Here is a 16,472-nt window from a genome sequence, read left to right on the forward strand (position 1 = left end):
TGTTTGGTAAACTAAATCTAAATTTTACTTTTACTTTCATAAATTTATTTATCTATTTAAAAATGATATCGTAAAAGATATATAAGTTAATTAATATAGATTAACTATAATAATAATAAAACATATTTTATTTCATATATAATTTTATAAAGAACAAATAATTGTAATAAAAAAATCATATAGATTTAATTAGATGTATTTTTTTAAATATATAAAATGAGGGAAACTTATATTTATACAAGTAAATACAATATATTTAAAATATGTAATTGAATAATTTTATATAGAAAAAATATATTTATTATATCTTTTGTTTATGAAAAATAATATAAAAATTGCGAACTCATAGTAACTTAACAATAAAATTTGAATATAAGAAAAAAATAAAACATGAATACAAATAAATATATATAATAAAATATTAAAGAAATCATAAATTAATGTAGAAGGATTTCCTAAAAGAATATCATAAATAATAAGATTTTTAAAACAATACTAACTTAAAGATTTCTTTATATTGAATATTTGTTTTTAGGAACCTAATATAATAAAAATTAAGTTTTTCAGGAAAGAAACAAGATAGAAATTCTAAATTTTCTAAAAATTTGTTTGGTGTAAAAAAGATATACATTTTAAGTCATAAAAAATAACTATTAATGTATTTTTTAAATTTTAATTTAATATAAATTTAATTTTTTGTTCAAAATTTTTGAGAACTACCTTAGCTGTTTCTTGGATGTAACTACATTTTACCCAAACACAAAATTTCTCCCAAGATCTCACCACAAAATATTTATTGGCTTAAAATCATAATTATTCTTTTTTTTTCAATTTCTTTATGCTTTAGTTTTGAAGCTCATATTTGTGAATATATAACAAAAAAATGTAGAGAAAATTTATTTTTTTATAAGAAATAATGAAATGAAACAGAATTATAACAAAAATAGGAAACGAAAATGACCGTAAATTCTCCTTTAGAATTTCTCCCACATATCATTAAGGATACCTCATTGTTAACAACAAAAAAGAAAATTTGTTTGAAGTGAAATTAATTAAACAAAACTATGGTTTCAGTTTCTAAAACTTTTATTAAATATATGCATAATGTAATAATAAAATAATAATAGTACATCAATTATTTGACATGATCGTAAAACCTATTTCTCTTAGAAATGCTCTTAATTTAAAAATCTTTTTGGTTACCGTGCAAAAGGAGTACTTTTGTTGAACATAAATAGTACAATCAAAATGGGACTTTATTTGTCAAAGAAAAGTAAACATTGGTATCAATGTACATTTTGTTTAAAGATGAATTTCATACCTTCTTCTAGTAAAATAGTGAGATGAAATTTCATTATTTTCGTCCAATGAAATAATGAAGAAAACATATTTGTGGAAGATAAAAAGTAAGAATGCTAAGGTCACTTTAAAACTTTACCAAAGCTTTTCGAAGAAAGTAGTTAAATATTTGAATAAGAAAATTAAATTAAGAATAAAAATAAAATAAAGTAATGATGTTATATATAAAGATAAAATAAAGTAATGGTGATTTGAAGTATTAAGTAATTATGACAACTTTACAAAACTTCTTGAGAAAGTCACCTAAACTTGAAAAGACAAATTCAATTAAAACTTCAATATTGGCCACATATCAGTATTTGGGCAGTGCATTGAGTCCCACAAAGCATAATTGCTCACGTTGATAAGTGATGCTCACATAATTGGAAGATATGTGTTTCAAGTGCATTAAGACACCAAAACCCAAAATACTAATTGCTTTGTTCAAAGAAGAAGATGAAAAGTTAAGTGCTGGAAGACAAAAAATTGACTTTGATGAGTGAGAAGATAAGTGTTGGAAAATGAAGGTGAAAAGTTGGTAAGTTGGTGACGGTAGTCTTGGAAAACGAAAAACTTTGTAGCAGTGGTGTTGGCATGCTGAATTAATTTTGTTGGGAAGATGGAAAGTAGGTCTTTACTATTGAAGAAGCTAGTTGAAATTATGCAAGAATTATTTTTATGACTTTTCTGAAGATGCAAAGTAGGTTTCTATTATTTGGCTAGAAGGAATATTGGATAACATCATTGAAATTTGATTTTTTATTTTGAAAGTTGGTAACATCAACTAAACTTTTACTAACATCATTGTCGCATATAATATTTTGGATCTTACACGAAATGAGGAAGAAGAAATGTTGAAAGACAACAATACAACGAAAATGACACATTATGTATTTTTGGATTTGTGAAACATAAAAAAAAAAACAAATGCTAAGATGATAGATTTACCAAAAATAATAAATTTTATTATTTTAGGGATGTCCATCCAATGCAAATATTTTGTAGAAAGAAAAATTGTTCATTGCATTCTAGTGCTAAGACAAAGAAGTTTTACGATGTGAAAACTTTTTCATTGACACTTTGACAAAAAACTTTATGATTTGAGAATTTCAAAATGGGCATTTGGTCCCAGAAAATTGTTGGTCTTCATAATAAATAATAACAATGCATTATAAATACGCAAAATTTTCTTGTTTATCGAGGATTTGCCCGTTGATTTCAATGCATTAAGACCATAAAAAATGAATTGCTTCTAGTGACAATTAATGTTGTGTGAATTAATGCTTGGTGAAAATAAAGCTAAAGTCTCAATTATTAATTAATTTTCATTATATTACTTTCATTAACAATATTTGAGCATTAATTATTAAGCAAAGTATTTCAAACACATATTTTCATAATCTGAAAAAATAAATAAAAACAATCACATTTTTCAATTACAACTTATTGTAAAGAACTTTGATGTCGATGCTAATTTTGTTACACTCAACTTTGAAAAAAAAATCTATACCTTCCTCCAAAGTATGAAGAAGGAATGAATTAACATAACAATTAAATGCAGACTACACTTACCAAGATGTGAGGGTTTGACATGTAGTTGGACTTTTCAGTTATATAGATTGAAGTTGGACTTTTGAATTATTGAAATACAAATTCAATTAATAATTTTAATAAAAAAATTAAAATAAAAATGCCTAAATAAAAATAAATAAAAGATTAAAATCTGCGGTCACCGAATAATACAAAATGCTAATTTCAAATCCTAAAGATAAACTTTTTAGTTTATTAAACTATCAAAAACTGAGTTTTGAATTTGCCAAAATCAATTAAAGAAATAAATATCACTATATAAGTCAAACAAATTTGAAGCTCAATCTTTATATTTAAATAATTATATAATAAAGATTAATTGCTTATATAATAAAAATAAATCTTCAATCACCAATGACATATATATATATATATATATATATATATATATATATATATATATATATATATTTGTTAATATTAAAATGTTTGCTATCAGTACTATTGATTATTCTTATTATTGTTATTAATTGTTACTATTTTTATTATGATTATTAGTATACAAAAAATATTATTGAAAAAAAAATAAGTATGTCCTTTTGATATTGAAAAAATATTTACTTTACGTGATTTATGGTAATAATTTATAATCTCAATTGTTCTGTAGGATTCTAAAAGATTGAACATTATTTCAGATATACATCTCTATTGCATACATCATTACTTTGCATATATCATTATTGCATCCAAAAAAAAGTGTTTACATATAATTGAATTAAATTAAGTTAAATAGAATCATGTAATATATTATTATACATTATTATTAAATAGTAAATAACAAATGTCAAATATTAATAATTATATTTCTTATATTAAAATTAAAATAGCAAAATACAACTCATAAAATAATAATCCTAAATAATAAAAAATTGGTGTAAGAAGACCACGAGAGAGCATTGAATATTTTGGAAATGATTAACTGTTGCATGCTGCAGCCAAAAGGTGTGTCACAAGAAATCTGTTGTTATCTTTTCACACTTGAGTATGCGCTTGAGTATGCTTTGGAAGATGCAAAAGTTACCTAAAACATAAAAACAAAGTTTTTCAACAATCCACGTATTTGAAGCAGTCATAAAAAAGTACTTTATACTTTAATTTCAATTTTAAAGTATCTTCGATAATGCATAAGGAAAAAAATACCAAAGTACTTATTTGACCAAAAAAAATTATTATAGTCAAATACATATCTTTTCTTGTAAATGAACTGTAATGAAACCATCTTTAAACTTTGTAGCTAGTAAACTTGGTGTAGTGAGTGTCCATTGATATATCTATATGTCTGCAAGAGATTTGGTAAAAAAGACGATGTAGCAAATATATAATTATAAATGTAAAATAAATCCAATATTATTAAAGAAATGAGAAATGAAGAATTAACATATGAACAGCATGAACAATGCTAGGTTCACCAAAAAAATCAAAAAGAAAAAATAACATAACAAAGAAAATGAAGAAATACACCTAAACAACAATCGAAGAAATGAAAAAAAAAAAGTGACCTAAAATGGTAGCGAAAAAAAGACAAAAAAATGGTTAACGTGTTTGGATACAGAAAAAAAGTCCCAGAATACTTTGACAGAAGAAGAATCAACATTAAAGAGCTCATCCATTGTCCAAAAAAATTCATTTATCAAACAACAAAAACTATCCAGATCTTAAAGAAGAAGAAAATATTTGCTAGAGTAAAAAAATTTCGTACCTTTATTGTCGTCTTCAAATAATGAAAGATTCAACCTTTATTGTGTTCTTCAAATTTCTCATCCATCTCCCAGAAAACATTTATTTCTCAAAGAAAAAAAATATCAAAAAGCATTCAGATCTTAGAGAAGAAAAATACATCCGCCAGAGTCAACAACTTTCGTACTTTAATGTCGTTGTGAAAAAGTGAAAACTTAAAATATTCAACCTTTATTGTGTTCTTCAAATTTTTCATCCATCTCCCAAAAAACATTTATTCATCAGAGAAAAAAATATCAAAAAGCATTCAGATTTTAGAGAAGAAGAAAAGATCCGTCAGATTCAACAACTTTCGTACCTTTAATGTCGTTGTGAAAGAGTGAAAGCTTCAAAGATTCAACCTTTATTGTGTTCTTAAAATTTTCATCCATCTTCGAGAAAAAAAAATTATTCATCAAAGAAACAAAACATTCAGATTTTATAGAAGAAGAAAAGATTTGTCAAATTCAACAACTTTCATGTCGTCATGAAAGAGTGAAAACTTCAAAGATTCAACCTTTATTGTGTTCTTCAAAGATTTCATCCATCTTTGAGAATAAATTTATTCATTAGAGAAAAAAAAAAGAACATTCAAATTTTAGAGAAGAAGAAAAGATCCGCCAGATTCAACAACTTTCTTACCTTTAATGTCGTGATGAAAGAGTTAAAGCTTCAAAGATTCAACCTTTATTGTGTTCTTCAAATTTTTCATCCATCTTTGAGAAAAAAATTATTCATCAGAGAAAAAACATAAAAATACATTCAAATCTTAGGGAAGAAGAAAAGATTTGTCAGATTCAACAACTTTTGTACCTTTAATGTCGTTGTGAAAGAGTGAAAGCTTCAAAGATTCAACGTTTATCGTGTTCTTCACATTTAACTCTGCACAGTCGTAGCTTGTGTGGCCATGATGGTTAGTGTTGTGGTTCACGGTATGTTGAAGTTAATGGAGAGTTAGAGAAGAGAGTAAGAAGAGAGAGTGAGAGAAGAAAGTAAGAAGAGAGAGTGAGAGAATAGAGTAAGAAGAGAGAGTGAGAGAATAGAGTAAGAAGAGAGAGTGAAAGAAGAGAGTATGAAGAGAGAGTAAGAAGAGTGTCTAAGAGAAAAGAATAAGAAGAGAGAATGAGAGAAGAGAGTAAGAAGAGAGTCTGAAACATTAAAATGAGTGTTTCTGATTTATTTTTTCAAGGTTCAAAATTACGAAAGAGTGACACATAGTCCTTTTAACCTATTTTAGAATGGAAAATTTGAATTGAAGTAGTTCATAAATTGTATTTTATTGAGAAACTTGTCATTTGTTAGTTCTCAATTGTATATAGTATTAAATTTCAATATGCTCATCATTGAATATTTGAAATACAAAATAAACATTAGTACTCAATAATAGCTTATAAAATATGTGTAATTGATTTAACGTACCTATTTAAATTGATTTAATACTCCTAAGAGTTGGCAGTAGTAACAAAGACTACTTTTCACATCCAATACATGACATATTAACTGTATGGGTGGGCAAAAAATCAATTTTCATGATCCATTCTAATTTTTCTCTAATCCAATCTATTTAATATCTATTTTATTAAAAAATCAATCCGTTTAAAATTTATTTTATTGGATTTGGATTTCAATCTGATCTACATTTTATATATTTTATGGATTGGATATCCGTTCTCTAAATCTAGATTTTCAAAATGGATAATCCAAAATATCCAATCCAAATTTTCTATTTATATTTTTGGTTAGGTTACGCTAAAGGTTGAGACAGACTAACCCAAATTTAGTCGTATTTGATTGAGTTGGTGTGACCCTATACGAAATTTGGCCGAATTCAGTCATCGGTCCCGATCAAAATTTGGCCTAGCCGGTCCTGGACAAAATTTGGAAGTGTTCGGTCAAGTTGACCCCGCCCTAAATTTGACTACATTAAGCTGAGTCGACCCAGACAAAATTCGACCGTATTCGGCCGAGATGATTACGACCAAAATTTGGTCGTATTCAGCCTAGTTGGCTCCGGTCAAAATTCAGTCGAATTCAATTGAGTTGGCCCCGATTGAGATTTGGCCGAGTCGGTCCTGGCCCAAATTTGAACATATTCGGCTGAGATGGCCTAGGATGAAATTTGACCGTATTCAAATGAGTCGGTCACGATCAAAATTTGGTCGTATTCAACCGAGTCGACCACGATCGAAATTCGGCTGAATTCAATCGGGTTGGCTACGGTAAAAATTTGGTCGTGTTAGCCTCGACTGAAATTTTGCCGAGTCGGCCCTGACCCAAATTTGGTCACATCGTCCTCGATAAAAAATCTGCCAAATTATATGGTGTCGGCCCTATGGACACAAGTTTTTGAAAATTCAATTTAAATTTATTTTATGAAAAATGGATTTTGGATTTTGAAATTGATCCAAATATTTGAATATGGATTTAAATTTGATTCAAATATTTGGATTTGGATTTTAAAAAAATTCAATGAGAAAATGAATTTGGATCAAAAATCTAGTCAAATTATTTGGATTCAAAATGAATATGGATTGTATCATTAAAAATCTAATCCATGATCACCCCTGACCGCAGTCGGTATTTTCGTATTTCACTAAAATATGAAATTCAACAAAGTTAATCTATTTGAAAAGTAAAACAAAAAGATTTTAATAGTTTCATTGAAGTACTAAATAACTTAGGATAAATCTAAGGCAGATTATGTGACGACGAAAAAATTTACGATTTAAGACATTGTATATATTAATAGTAGTACTAAAAAGAAAAGTTATTATTAGTGATTACAATACATTATATGAAGTAAAATGACAATGCACACTGGAATAAAACATAACTTGTACCACAACGTTCATGTTTGGAGTTGACTTTTTATGTAATCAACAAAACCACACCACAATATTATCAGTGAAACAAATAAGTATCAATTGCCCATTAGACCTAACATATATGAATTTATTAGTGATGTTATTAGTTTAAAACGTGGACATTTAGTGAGTTTAACCTAGGCATTATAAAAAGGTGACATGTAAATCTTCTTTCGAGTTTATTGAATCTGGCGTTCAATGTAAGTCTTACATTCAATCTTTTTATTCTCAAACTTTTGTATAGATGGAATGTTACAAAATTAACAAATATACCAAATTACACAAGTAACAGTGAAAAGTTCAAGTATCATTTTTCAATATACTAATGTAGTTTAAGAAACAATATGTTTATTTACTACTAAAGGTTAAAAATTTTCAAATAAAGAAACATTTTGATGAATGAGAAATAAGTTTAAAGTTAAGAAAGTAATAAAATTCACACAATAAAAATAATTAATTTAATTTAAGAAAATATACGATAAAAGCTTTACATTGAGTTTCATGATTCAATTCAAATCAAAAATACCAAATAATATATTTCTAATTTTTTCTCTGCACTCATACCTCTTGTAACAAGTCTCAATTCTTTACCGACAAGTCTAAACTTGAAAAATAAAAATCCAATGTCTAACAATTTTTATTATAAGATCAAATTAATGATCAAGTTTCTCATGTTATGAATGACTAAATTCTTCACATTTATGTTTAACATGTGAAATCTATTAGCTATTTTATCCTAATGTTGCAAACTATCTTTCAATCAAATAGTACTTCTAAATATGCATCAATAATCATGCATTAAAACAAGGATATAACACAATTTTTAGGGTTTTAGTTTTCCTATTGTATTAGTCGTCTTTTCATATTCTTTCTACATTCTATTATTGTGTTTTTATTATTCATTAATGTAGAAATAAATTTCTAAGGATCAATTCACCAATTCAACATCAAACAACATGAATTGAGTTATTGCACCAATTTTTCATTGATTTGAGTTTGTTTGTCCTTTCCCTAATTTACAGTGATAAATTTGAATGCTAGATATTAGAATTCAAATCAGGAAAGGATTGAATCTTAATTTGATTATTGATACAAATTTGATTGAATGATAATGAAATTTAATTTGTATAGTTCAACTTAGTCTATTAATTGAATTGATTAATTGTTAAACTTCTATCTAATTCTTAAACTATGATCTTTGAATTATTTGGTTGTTACTTACCTATGTTCTATGCTAACTATGTATGTTTTTATGCTAATTAGGTGTAATTATTATCTTACCATGTCACATCTAATGCTCCTTGTCGCTGCATATTATTTTATACTTTTAAAATTTTATAATTTATAATTTATAATTTTATAATTTTAAATTTTATAATTTTAATATTTTAATTCAAAATTGAAAATATATTATAATTTTATATTTCACTATGCAAACTATAACATCATATAAACTCAATACCATATACAGAGTATTCAATTCTAAGAATTATACGATAATATTCTTGTAATTCCAAATCTCAATTACATTATCAAATGTCTTCCATGACCTTCACGTACAACTCCAAATTCGTTCACCAATGTTACATATGTTAGTAAGTTCTTATATTTGAAGACTATATAATTGGTATTGACTTTTTATGTTATGTATTTTAGAATGAAATATAAAATTATGATATATTTTCAATTTTTAATTCATATCATAAAATTATAATTTTATAGTTATACAATTTTGAATTAAAATAATTAAAATATAAAATTATACAATTATACAATTATAAAATTATAAAATTTAAAAATTATAAAATGGTAAATTATAAATTTTAAAATAATAAAATTATATATAGTGACAAGTCAACAAGGTAATACATGACGAGATCAATTACATGAGCCACCACTTAACAATTATATCACCCAATTAACAGCTGAAACCCATTGAAAAAAATGAAATTTATTGAGTACTCACTAAAAACACAAATTTACCATGAATTCAATCGAAGGTTTCAAGTTTATTAGGGACATAAAATATAATTAATGTTAAAACTTATGTATAACAGTGGTACAGGTACAAGGAAAAACTAATAGCGAGGAAAATGATAACACGTTTTTATTTTCTTCAAGTTGAAACTAAAAATTATATAATAATAATTATAAAGTATTATAATATTTCCAAGTCACCAGAAAGATCAACCTCTTTAAATGATTGTATCAACCTCTTTAAATGAGTGTAGGGGAGGATGTATCACTCAGATTATTTGGAAATTGGAAAAGGACATAACATGGAACATTTTAACAATTATTATGTAAACGAGAAATTCTACAAGTAACATTTATTCCTATTTTACAAAGTCCAAGTAATTACTTATGAAGCAAAATAAACATGAAATCCTCCAAGAGCATAAAAGAGAGACCGAATGCATAAACATTACCGTAATGTCTCACGCAGCATTAGGATTCCTGTCAATGATTCCTTAAAATTTGCTAAATGTATTGTCAATGATACATTTATCCTCTGTGTTGACTCATCAACATATTGAAAGTAAGCAAGCCTCCAACTTTTATGCAACAACAAGCTTCCAATCACAGCCCAAAATCCAATCAAATAGCCAAGTGCAATGACAGAGTAAAACCACAATTTCTCAACTTTATCCTCTTTGTCATCTTTTTCTTCATCTTCGTTACCACCTTTGAAATGATCATCAATGCACTTATTCGGCAGTGGATGTCCACACAGAAATGGGTTGCCGGCATAAATAAAAGGATCATCAAGGGTTGATAATTGAGTTCCTTTGGGAATTGGTCCTGAAAGGTTGTTGTAGGACAAATTTAAGTGGCTTAACCAAGTTAAACTAGTTATGCTTTCTGAAATTGCACCAGAAAGTTGGTCATGAGAGAGGTCAAGAGATTCTAGTGATTTCATGTCCCCTATCCTTTTGGGGAGTTGTCCTGACAAACGATTGTATGATAGATTTAGGCCATGCAATGCACCAAGTGATGTTATTCCATCTGGAATAGATCCAGTCAAATTGTTATTTGACAAGTCCAAGTTTACCACAAGTTTTAGATTTCTGGTATACTCTAGTTCCATTCCTTTCACGACCTCTCTAACATCTTGTTCATACCATTCAACAGTTCTACTAGATTGGTTGACAGAAATATTCTTTCGTGAGACCATACCTGTGAGATTTCCGATGCAATGAGGGATTGGACCAATCAAGTTGTTGTTTGAAAGGTCCAAAATCTGCAGTGCAGAGAGTTGGCACAATTGTAAAGGAATTGTTCCATTCAACCTGTTTTGCCGTAGCCTTAGAATCTGCATCGAGGAAAATATATTCCCCATCCATGAAGGGATAATCCCAGACAAATGGTTCTCTCCAACATCCAAAATTAAAAGTTGACTTAAATTTCTCAGGGATGATGGAAACTCCCCATGAAGGCTGTTATTGTTCAAATGTAACCATGCCAACGTGGGTAGATTACCCAGAGAGCTGGGAATGACACCTGATAGTTTGTTGGAAGCCAAATTTATAACATTGAGTCTTTGAGTAAGACTCCAACAATTAGGAATTTCATCAACTAACATGTTTCCTGAAAGGTCAAGACTGTACAAGGAGTCTATTTTGCACAATGAATCTGGAATGAGACCACTTATAAGGTTGTTTCCAAGAAGCAAGTGAGTGGCATTGGGCAAACTATCAGAAATATCTTGGGGAAGTGACCCACTGATACGATTATCGGTGAGATTTAAGTAGACAAGTTGTCTGGGCCATCTTATGTCAGACACCAAATTCTCCAAATGATTTAGGGATATGTCTAAATTCTGAAGGTTTAGAAGCTGACTAAGACCGTAAGGAATGTTTCCGTATAACTTATTTTCAGAGAGATAGAAGGTGGACAAATTTTGAAGTTGACCAATATTGGGAGGAATGGTGCCATTTAAAGAGTTTCGTGAAAGATCTAGATCTGTTAGGCTTACAAGTTGCACTAAACTCCTTGGAATGACCCCATCAAAATGATTGGAAGAGAGAATTAAAATTTTTAAACTGACAAGTTCCCCGATACAGTCAGGGAGAGAACCGGTGAAGTTATTGTTGGAAAGCACCAAATTCTGCAGATTGACGAGTTTTGTTATTATAGCACAAGGAAGTGATCCCACCAAATTACTGTCAGTCATGATCAATGAAATTAGATTTTCAAGCTGTCCCAACCATGGTGGCAAATGACCATTACATTCGTTGTGACTTAAATCCAAATACATCAAATCGTGGCTAATGCATTCAAACTGTGTATGGTTTCCAAGTGCATCACTTTGAAGTTTGTTTCTTGACATATCTAATTGTTTAAGATGGCAACAGTTTCCCAGAAGATGTGCTAGAGATCCCTCAATATGACTTACATCATTACCTGAAAGACTGAGGTATTGAAGACCCTTTAGCTCACCTAACCAGCCCGAAACAGAATGAAACTTGTTTTGTGAAAGGTCGAGAGAAACCAGGGAAGTCAGATTGCGTAAAGCAGATGGAAGTGAGCCATAAAGGGCATTACTGTCAAGAAATAGACGGACGAGGTTAGCAGAGGTTCCCAACCAGAAAGGAGTGGAATTAAGGTTGTTGTGAGAAAGGTCAATGACTGCAATGGAAGTCATATTTTGAAAAGCATCGAGAAACGGAGTCTGAAGTCCATTTTCTGCTAGATTGAGGTATTCCAGTTTGGAAAGGTTTGTGGTAACATGTTGATGGGTGTGCAACTTATCAAGTCCACAATTTCTAAATTCTATTTCTATCAAAGAAGGAAGCATGTTGAGTGACTGTAACAAATTTTGTGCCTTACCAAGATACACATCACTCATGTAAAGGTATTGGAGGGACGAAAGCTGAGAAATCCAGTAGAAGTCATCCGCATACAAATGAGAATTGAAGCTCAAATCAAGAATGAGCAATTTTGTGAGGTTTCCAAGATTGTACGGGATCCTACCACTAAAATGACTATCAGAGAGATAAAGGACTTGCAGATGCTGCAGGGTTTGAATGGATTCTGGTATTGAAGTATTATGAAAATTGTTTCCACTCAAATCTAAATAAGTTAGATATTTAAGATGCAATATAGAAGGGTGAAGATGTTTAGCTTCAAGGACATGGTCATAAAACTTACAGTCTGGTTGAAAAGCTCCTTGTAAGGGATAACAAGGATTTCTGAGATCAAGCTTGACAACATGGCCTGTAAGATTATTGCAAGCTACACCTTTCCATTGGCAACAACTACTTCCTTCCCAAGATGAAAGCCTTGATGGATCTTTGAAGCTTCCTTTGATACTTAGCAGAGCTTGTCTTTCTTCTTCATTGAAACCAAGTTGTGCATGGCCACATGAACATAACACTGCAAATGCCGCAGTCAAAAGGAAAATAATAGCAAAAGCCAAACTCAACATGTCTGCAGAAGAGTGTTAGAATACAAAGAACAGAGTTGACGAGGAGCAACAAAGTAGACAGTACTTAGGCGTCACTTGGTTTATCAAATAAAACTCTGAATACAGGAAACTGAAATATTGGTGATTCGGCACCACTGGTAAAGTGGTCAAACCCAAAGTGTGGAAATTTGATTTTTGTGGTTATTAGACATGTCGATAATTTAGATAAATTCATCATAAGTTTATATTTACATTTAGTTTTAAAATATATACTATAAGGAAAGATAAGTTAGATTAATAAAAGGACAATGATATTTTGACTATTAAATTTTGACAATTTCTCATGTGTCATTTTCTAAGTGGTTTTGAAATATTGAAAATGATAAAATAGAGAAATGGAGAACCATCTAAAAAATGTCACCTAAAAATGTAAGAGGAAATTATCAAAATTTAATAGTCAAAAAATTATTTCCTTTAATAAAATATCAAATCATTTTTTTATGTGTTTGGTAAAAGTGTCGATCTCACCCATACCCATAAAGTATAAGTCAACCTCAATCCACTTCTAAAATAGCTCTTCTTTTATTAGTTACATAACAAATATTGAAAATAGTTTCAAAAATACTTGTAAAATATTGAATGATGTTTGCTTGAGATAAGAAAAACACTTCTTGAAGAATTTTTTGGTTGATTCATTACTTTAGAGTTCAAAATTCTCTCTACATTTCGGAGTTTATCTTTTTTCAAAGTGTGATGTTGTTCCTTTTGATGCATTCTTGTGTGTTGTTGTTGTTTAATTAGAATGGCAAAGGTGTTCTTGCCATAAGATTTAATATCTTGGTTTGTGAGAGTTATATTATATAACAATTTTGTTTTATCTTATTCCACTACACTTACTATCCCACTACTTCTAAACAATAGAGTAGATATTAATTGTTTTTAGGTTTGTAAATATACTTATACACCATCACTGTAAGATATACATTGAATATTTCTAATTTAAAACCTTTCTCTTCAGTTCTAAGAAATAAGTGTTAACCAATATAAAAAGAAAAGTTATTTGTTCACCTCTCACTTTTTGTGTGATCTCTTACTTTTCTCATTTTTTGGAATATTAAATAAAATTTTAAATTCTCAATAAATGTGTATTCCTTCTTGATACATTGAGATTCAATAGAAACATTGATTATTCACCTCTTGTACTCAATCTACATTTTTAACATTGATAACCATCTGTTTATATACCGATAAATATATAGGATTACGTGTACATTAGGTTAGTTGATACCCATTTGACTGATAATTCCAAAATTTGAAGTCAGTGTTTACTTTTGGCTTTTAGGGTAGAATTGGAACCGAGTATGAAAAAAATGAGTCTAACTCAAATTCTACTCTCAACAAAATTTTTAAAACGTATTTGGACTAAATCAAATTAAAATTAAATTGTATAAACCATTGAACTATTTAAAAAACTACATTAAATTGTCATATTAATTTAAGAAATTAAATTATTTAGATTAAACTAGATTACATCTTGAAAATATATTTTAAAGAAGAATGTTAGAATGACAATATAAGTCAAATAATGTGTACAATTTAACAATTTAAAATAATTTAGAATAATTCAATTCATTAAATTAGGATATAATTTATTTAAATTATTATATAACTGTTGTGCTGTACATTTTGGAGATTACTTCCTGAGCTTACAGCTGCAGGAAAGTTGAATGAATAATTTGTCTCCGAGGAAAATAAGAGATGGTTATCAATTCAAATGAAATCTTAAAATGAAAGGTTTAATGCGAAGAGAGAAGAATTAGAAAATTCTACTAAGAGAAAATAATTTGACAATGAAAAGGGTAAGTGTGTATTTGATGTCCAACCGAGCTAATTTTTGCCATGAAAATTATATCCAAAATTTTGAAGTAACTGTTTAGTTTTGACTTTTAGTGTAGAATTGGAACCAAATATGAAAAAGACTTGAGTCGAACTCAGATTCAACTCTTAAAGCACGTGCTCATACAAATTTCAATAGAATTGTTAAAATTCATTTGGTCTTCTAATGCATTTGGCCTACTTTGAAAATTAATTTTGTACTAGCATTTATACCCGTGCAACGCACGGTTACGGGATTTTAAAAATTTAAAATTATTATATATTTATTAAATTAATTAAAAATTATTAAAGGATAATTGAATTTAATATAAATATTTTATTTTATAAAATTAAATAATATTTTTTTAATTAATTTTATGATAAAATTGTATTTAAATTATTTTATTTTTTTTAACAAAATGTATTGTATATAATTATTTTAAATAATATATTAGAATTGAATTAATTAAAATTAAGAATTAAACATAATTTTAAATAATTTACTGAGTAGACAATATTATTAAATATTATATTTCATAACATATTATTATATAGTTATAGTCATCAATTTTTTTTAATTTTTGAATTTATATATTTTTTATCATAAATATTAAATATGTTTATTAAAAAAAACTTTGTGTATATATATTTTTTATTGTTTTTTAACATTTCAAATTTAAATTTAAACTTTATTATATATATATATATATATATATATATTTATTTTATGAGAAATTTCTCATAATTTAAAATCAGAGAAAACATTTTAATTTTCAATGAATTATTTTTGAAATTTATTCTGAAAAGAATGAATATATTACATAATATTACCTATTATCTAATGTTTGAAAAATTGACTATGAGATGTAGAGATCATCTTTCAAGATATTAAATGAAAAAAAAAGTTTTCAATATAAATTCAATATAATGTAAAATTATATAAAATTATAAAATGATAATATTAAATTAATTCTATATAAATTTAAATTTAAATTGCTAATTATAAATTGATATAAATTTGAGAATATAAGCAGAATAATTAATATTACATCAATCAGTTTCAAAAACATTAATAGAAGAAAATGTTGGGTTCCAATACTATATTTTTAAACTGTCCTTTTAGTTTTATTAATTCTAATTAATAATTAATATTATTGAACAACAATAAAAGATTAAATATTAATGATTAATGATAAATAAATAACTAGTAACATTTTCGAAAAAATAACGTCATAATATAAAATTTGTATATTTTATATATACTTAAAATTGATAAATGACACTTTTTGAAATACCTTATACTCTAATTATATGTTAATTTAGTTTTAAATAATACTCCTTGATAAGTTATGAATCATCTATTAAGAGAATAATATTAAGAAATAATGTAATCTAAATATTAAGAATATATATATATATATATATATATATATATATTATAAATTAGATTTTTATTGATATTCGAAAGAATATACATGGAAAGGAAATTAATGTTGAAACCTTCTATTTCTAAGGACATTAATTGAAAAAACATTTGATTTTAAATGCAATATTCTTACATTATCATTTTTGTTTTATTAATATTCATAAATGTTATATAAAAATAATAAAATTTAAACTTTAAAACTATAAATGGAAAAAAAAATTGAAATATATTGAATATTAGATTCAGATCTTATCAA

The 16,472-nt window shown here is 27.2% G+C and overlaps 1 protein-coding gene across 1 annotated transcript; it reads right to left on the minus strand.

Moving 5' to 3' along the window:
• Nucleotides 1-9,800: 9,800 nt before the first annotated feature.
• LOC114190309 (receptor-like protein EIX2) lies at nucleotides 9,801-12,936 on the minus strand. The gene has a single exon (XM_028079143.1). It carries the CDS (start codon nucleotides 12,934-12,936, stop codon nucleotides 9,934-9,936), a length of 3,003 nt encoding a protein of 1,000 aa, XP_027934944.1. The 3' UTR covers nucleotides 9,801-9,933.
• Nucleotides 12,937-16,472: the final 3,536 nt, after the last annotated feature.

The sequence above is a fragment of the Vigna unguiculata genome, chromosome 7, assembly GCF_004118075.2.
Source record: "Vigna unguiculata cultivar IT97K-499-35 chromosome 7, ASM411807v1, whole genome shotgun sequence".
In the NCBI taxonomy this organism is placed as follows: Eukaryota; Viridiplantae; Streptophyta; class Magnoliopsida; order Fabales; family Fabaceae; genus Vigna; species Vigna unguiculata.

What these genes read in the sequence shown, in the direction of transcription:
- LOC114190309 (XM_028079143.1), bottom strand. Translation starts at nt 12,936, where the DNA reads ATGTTGAGTTTGGCTTTTGCTATTATTTTCCTTTTGACTGCGGCATTT.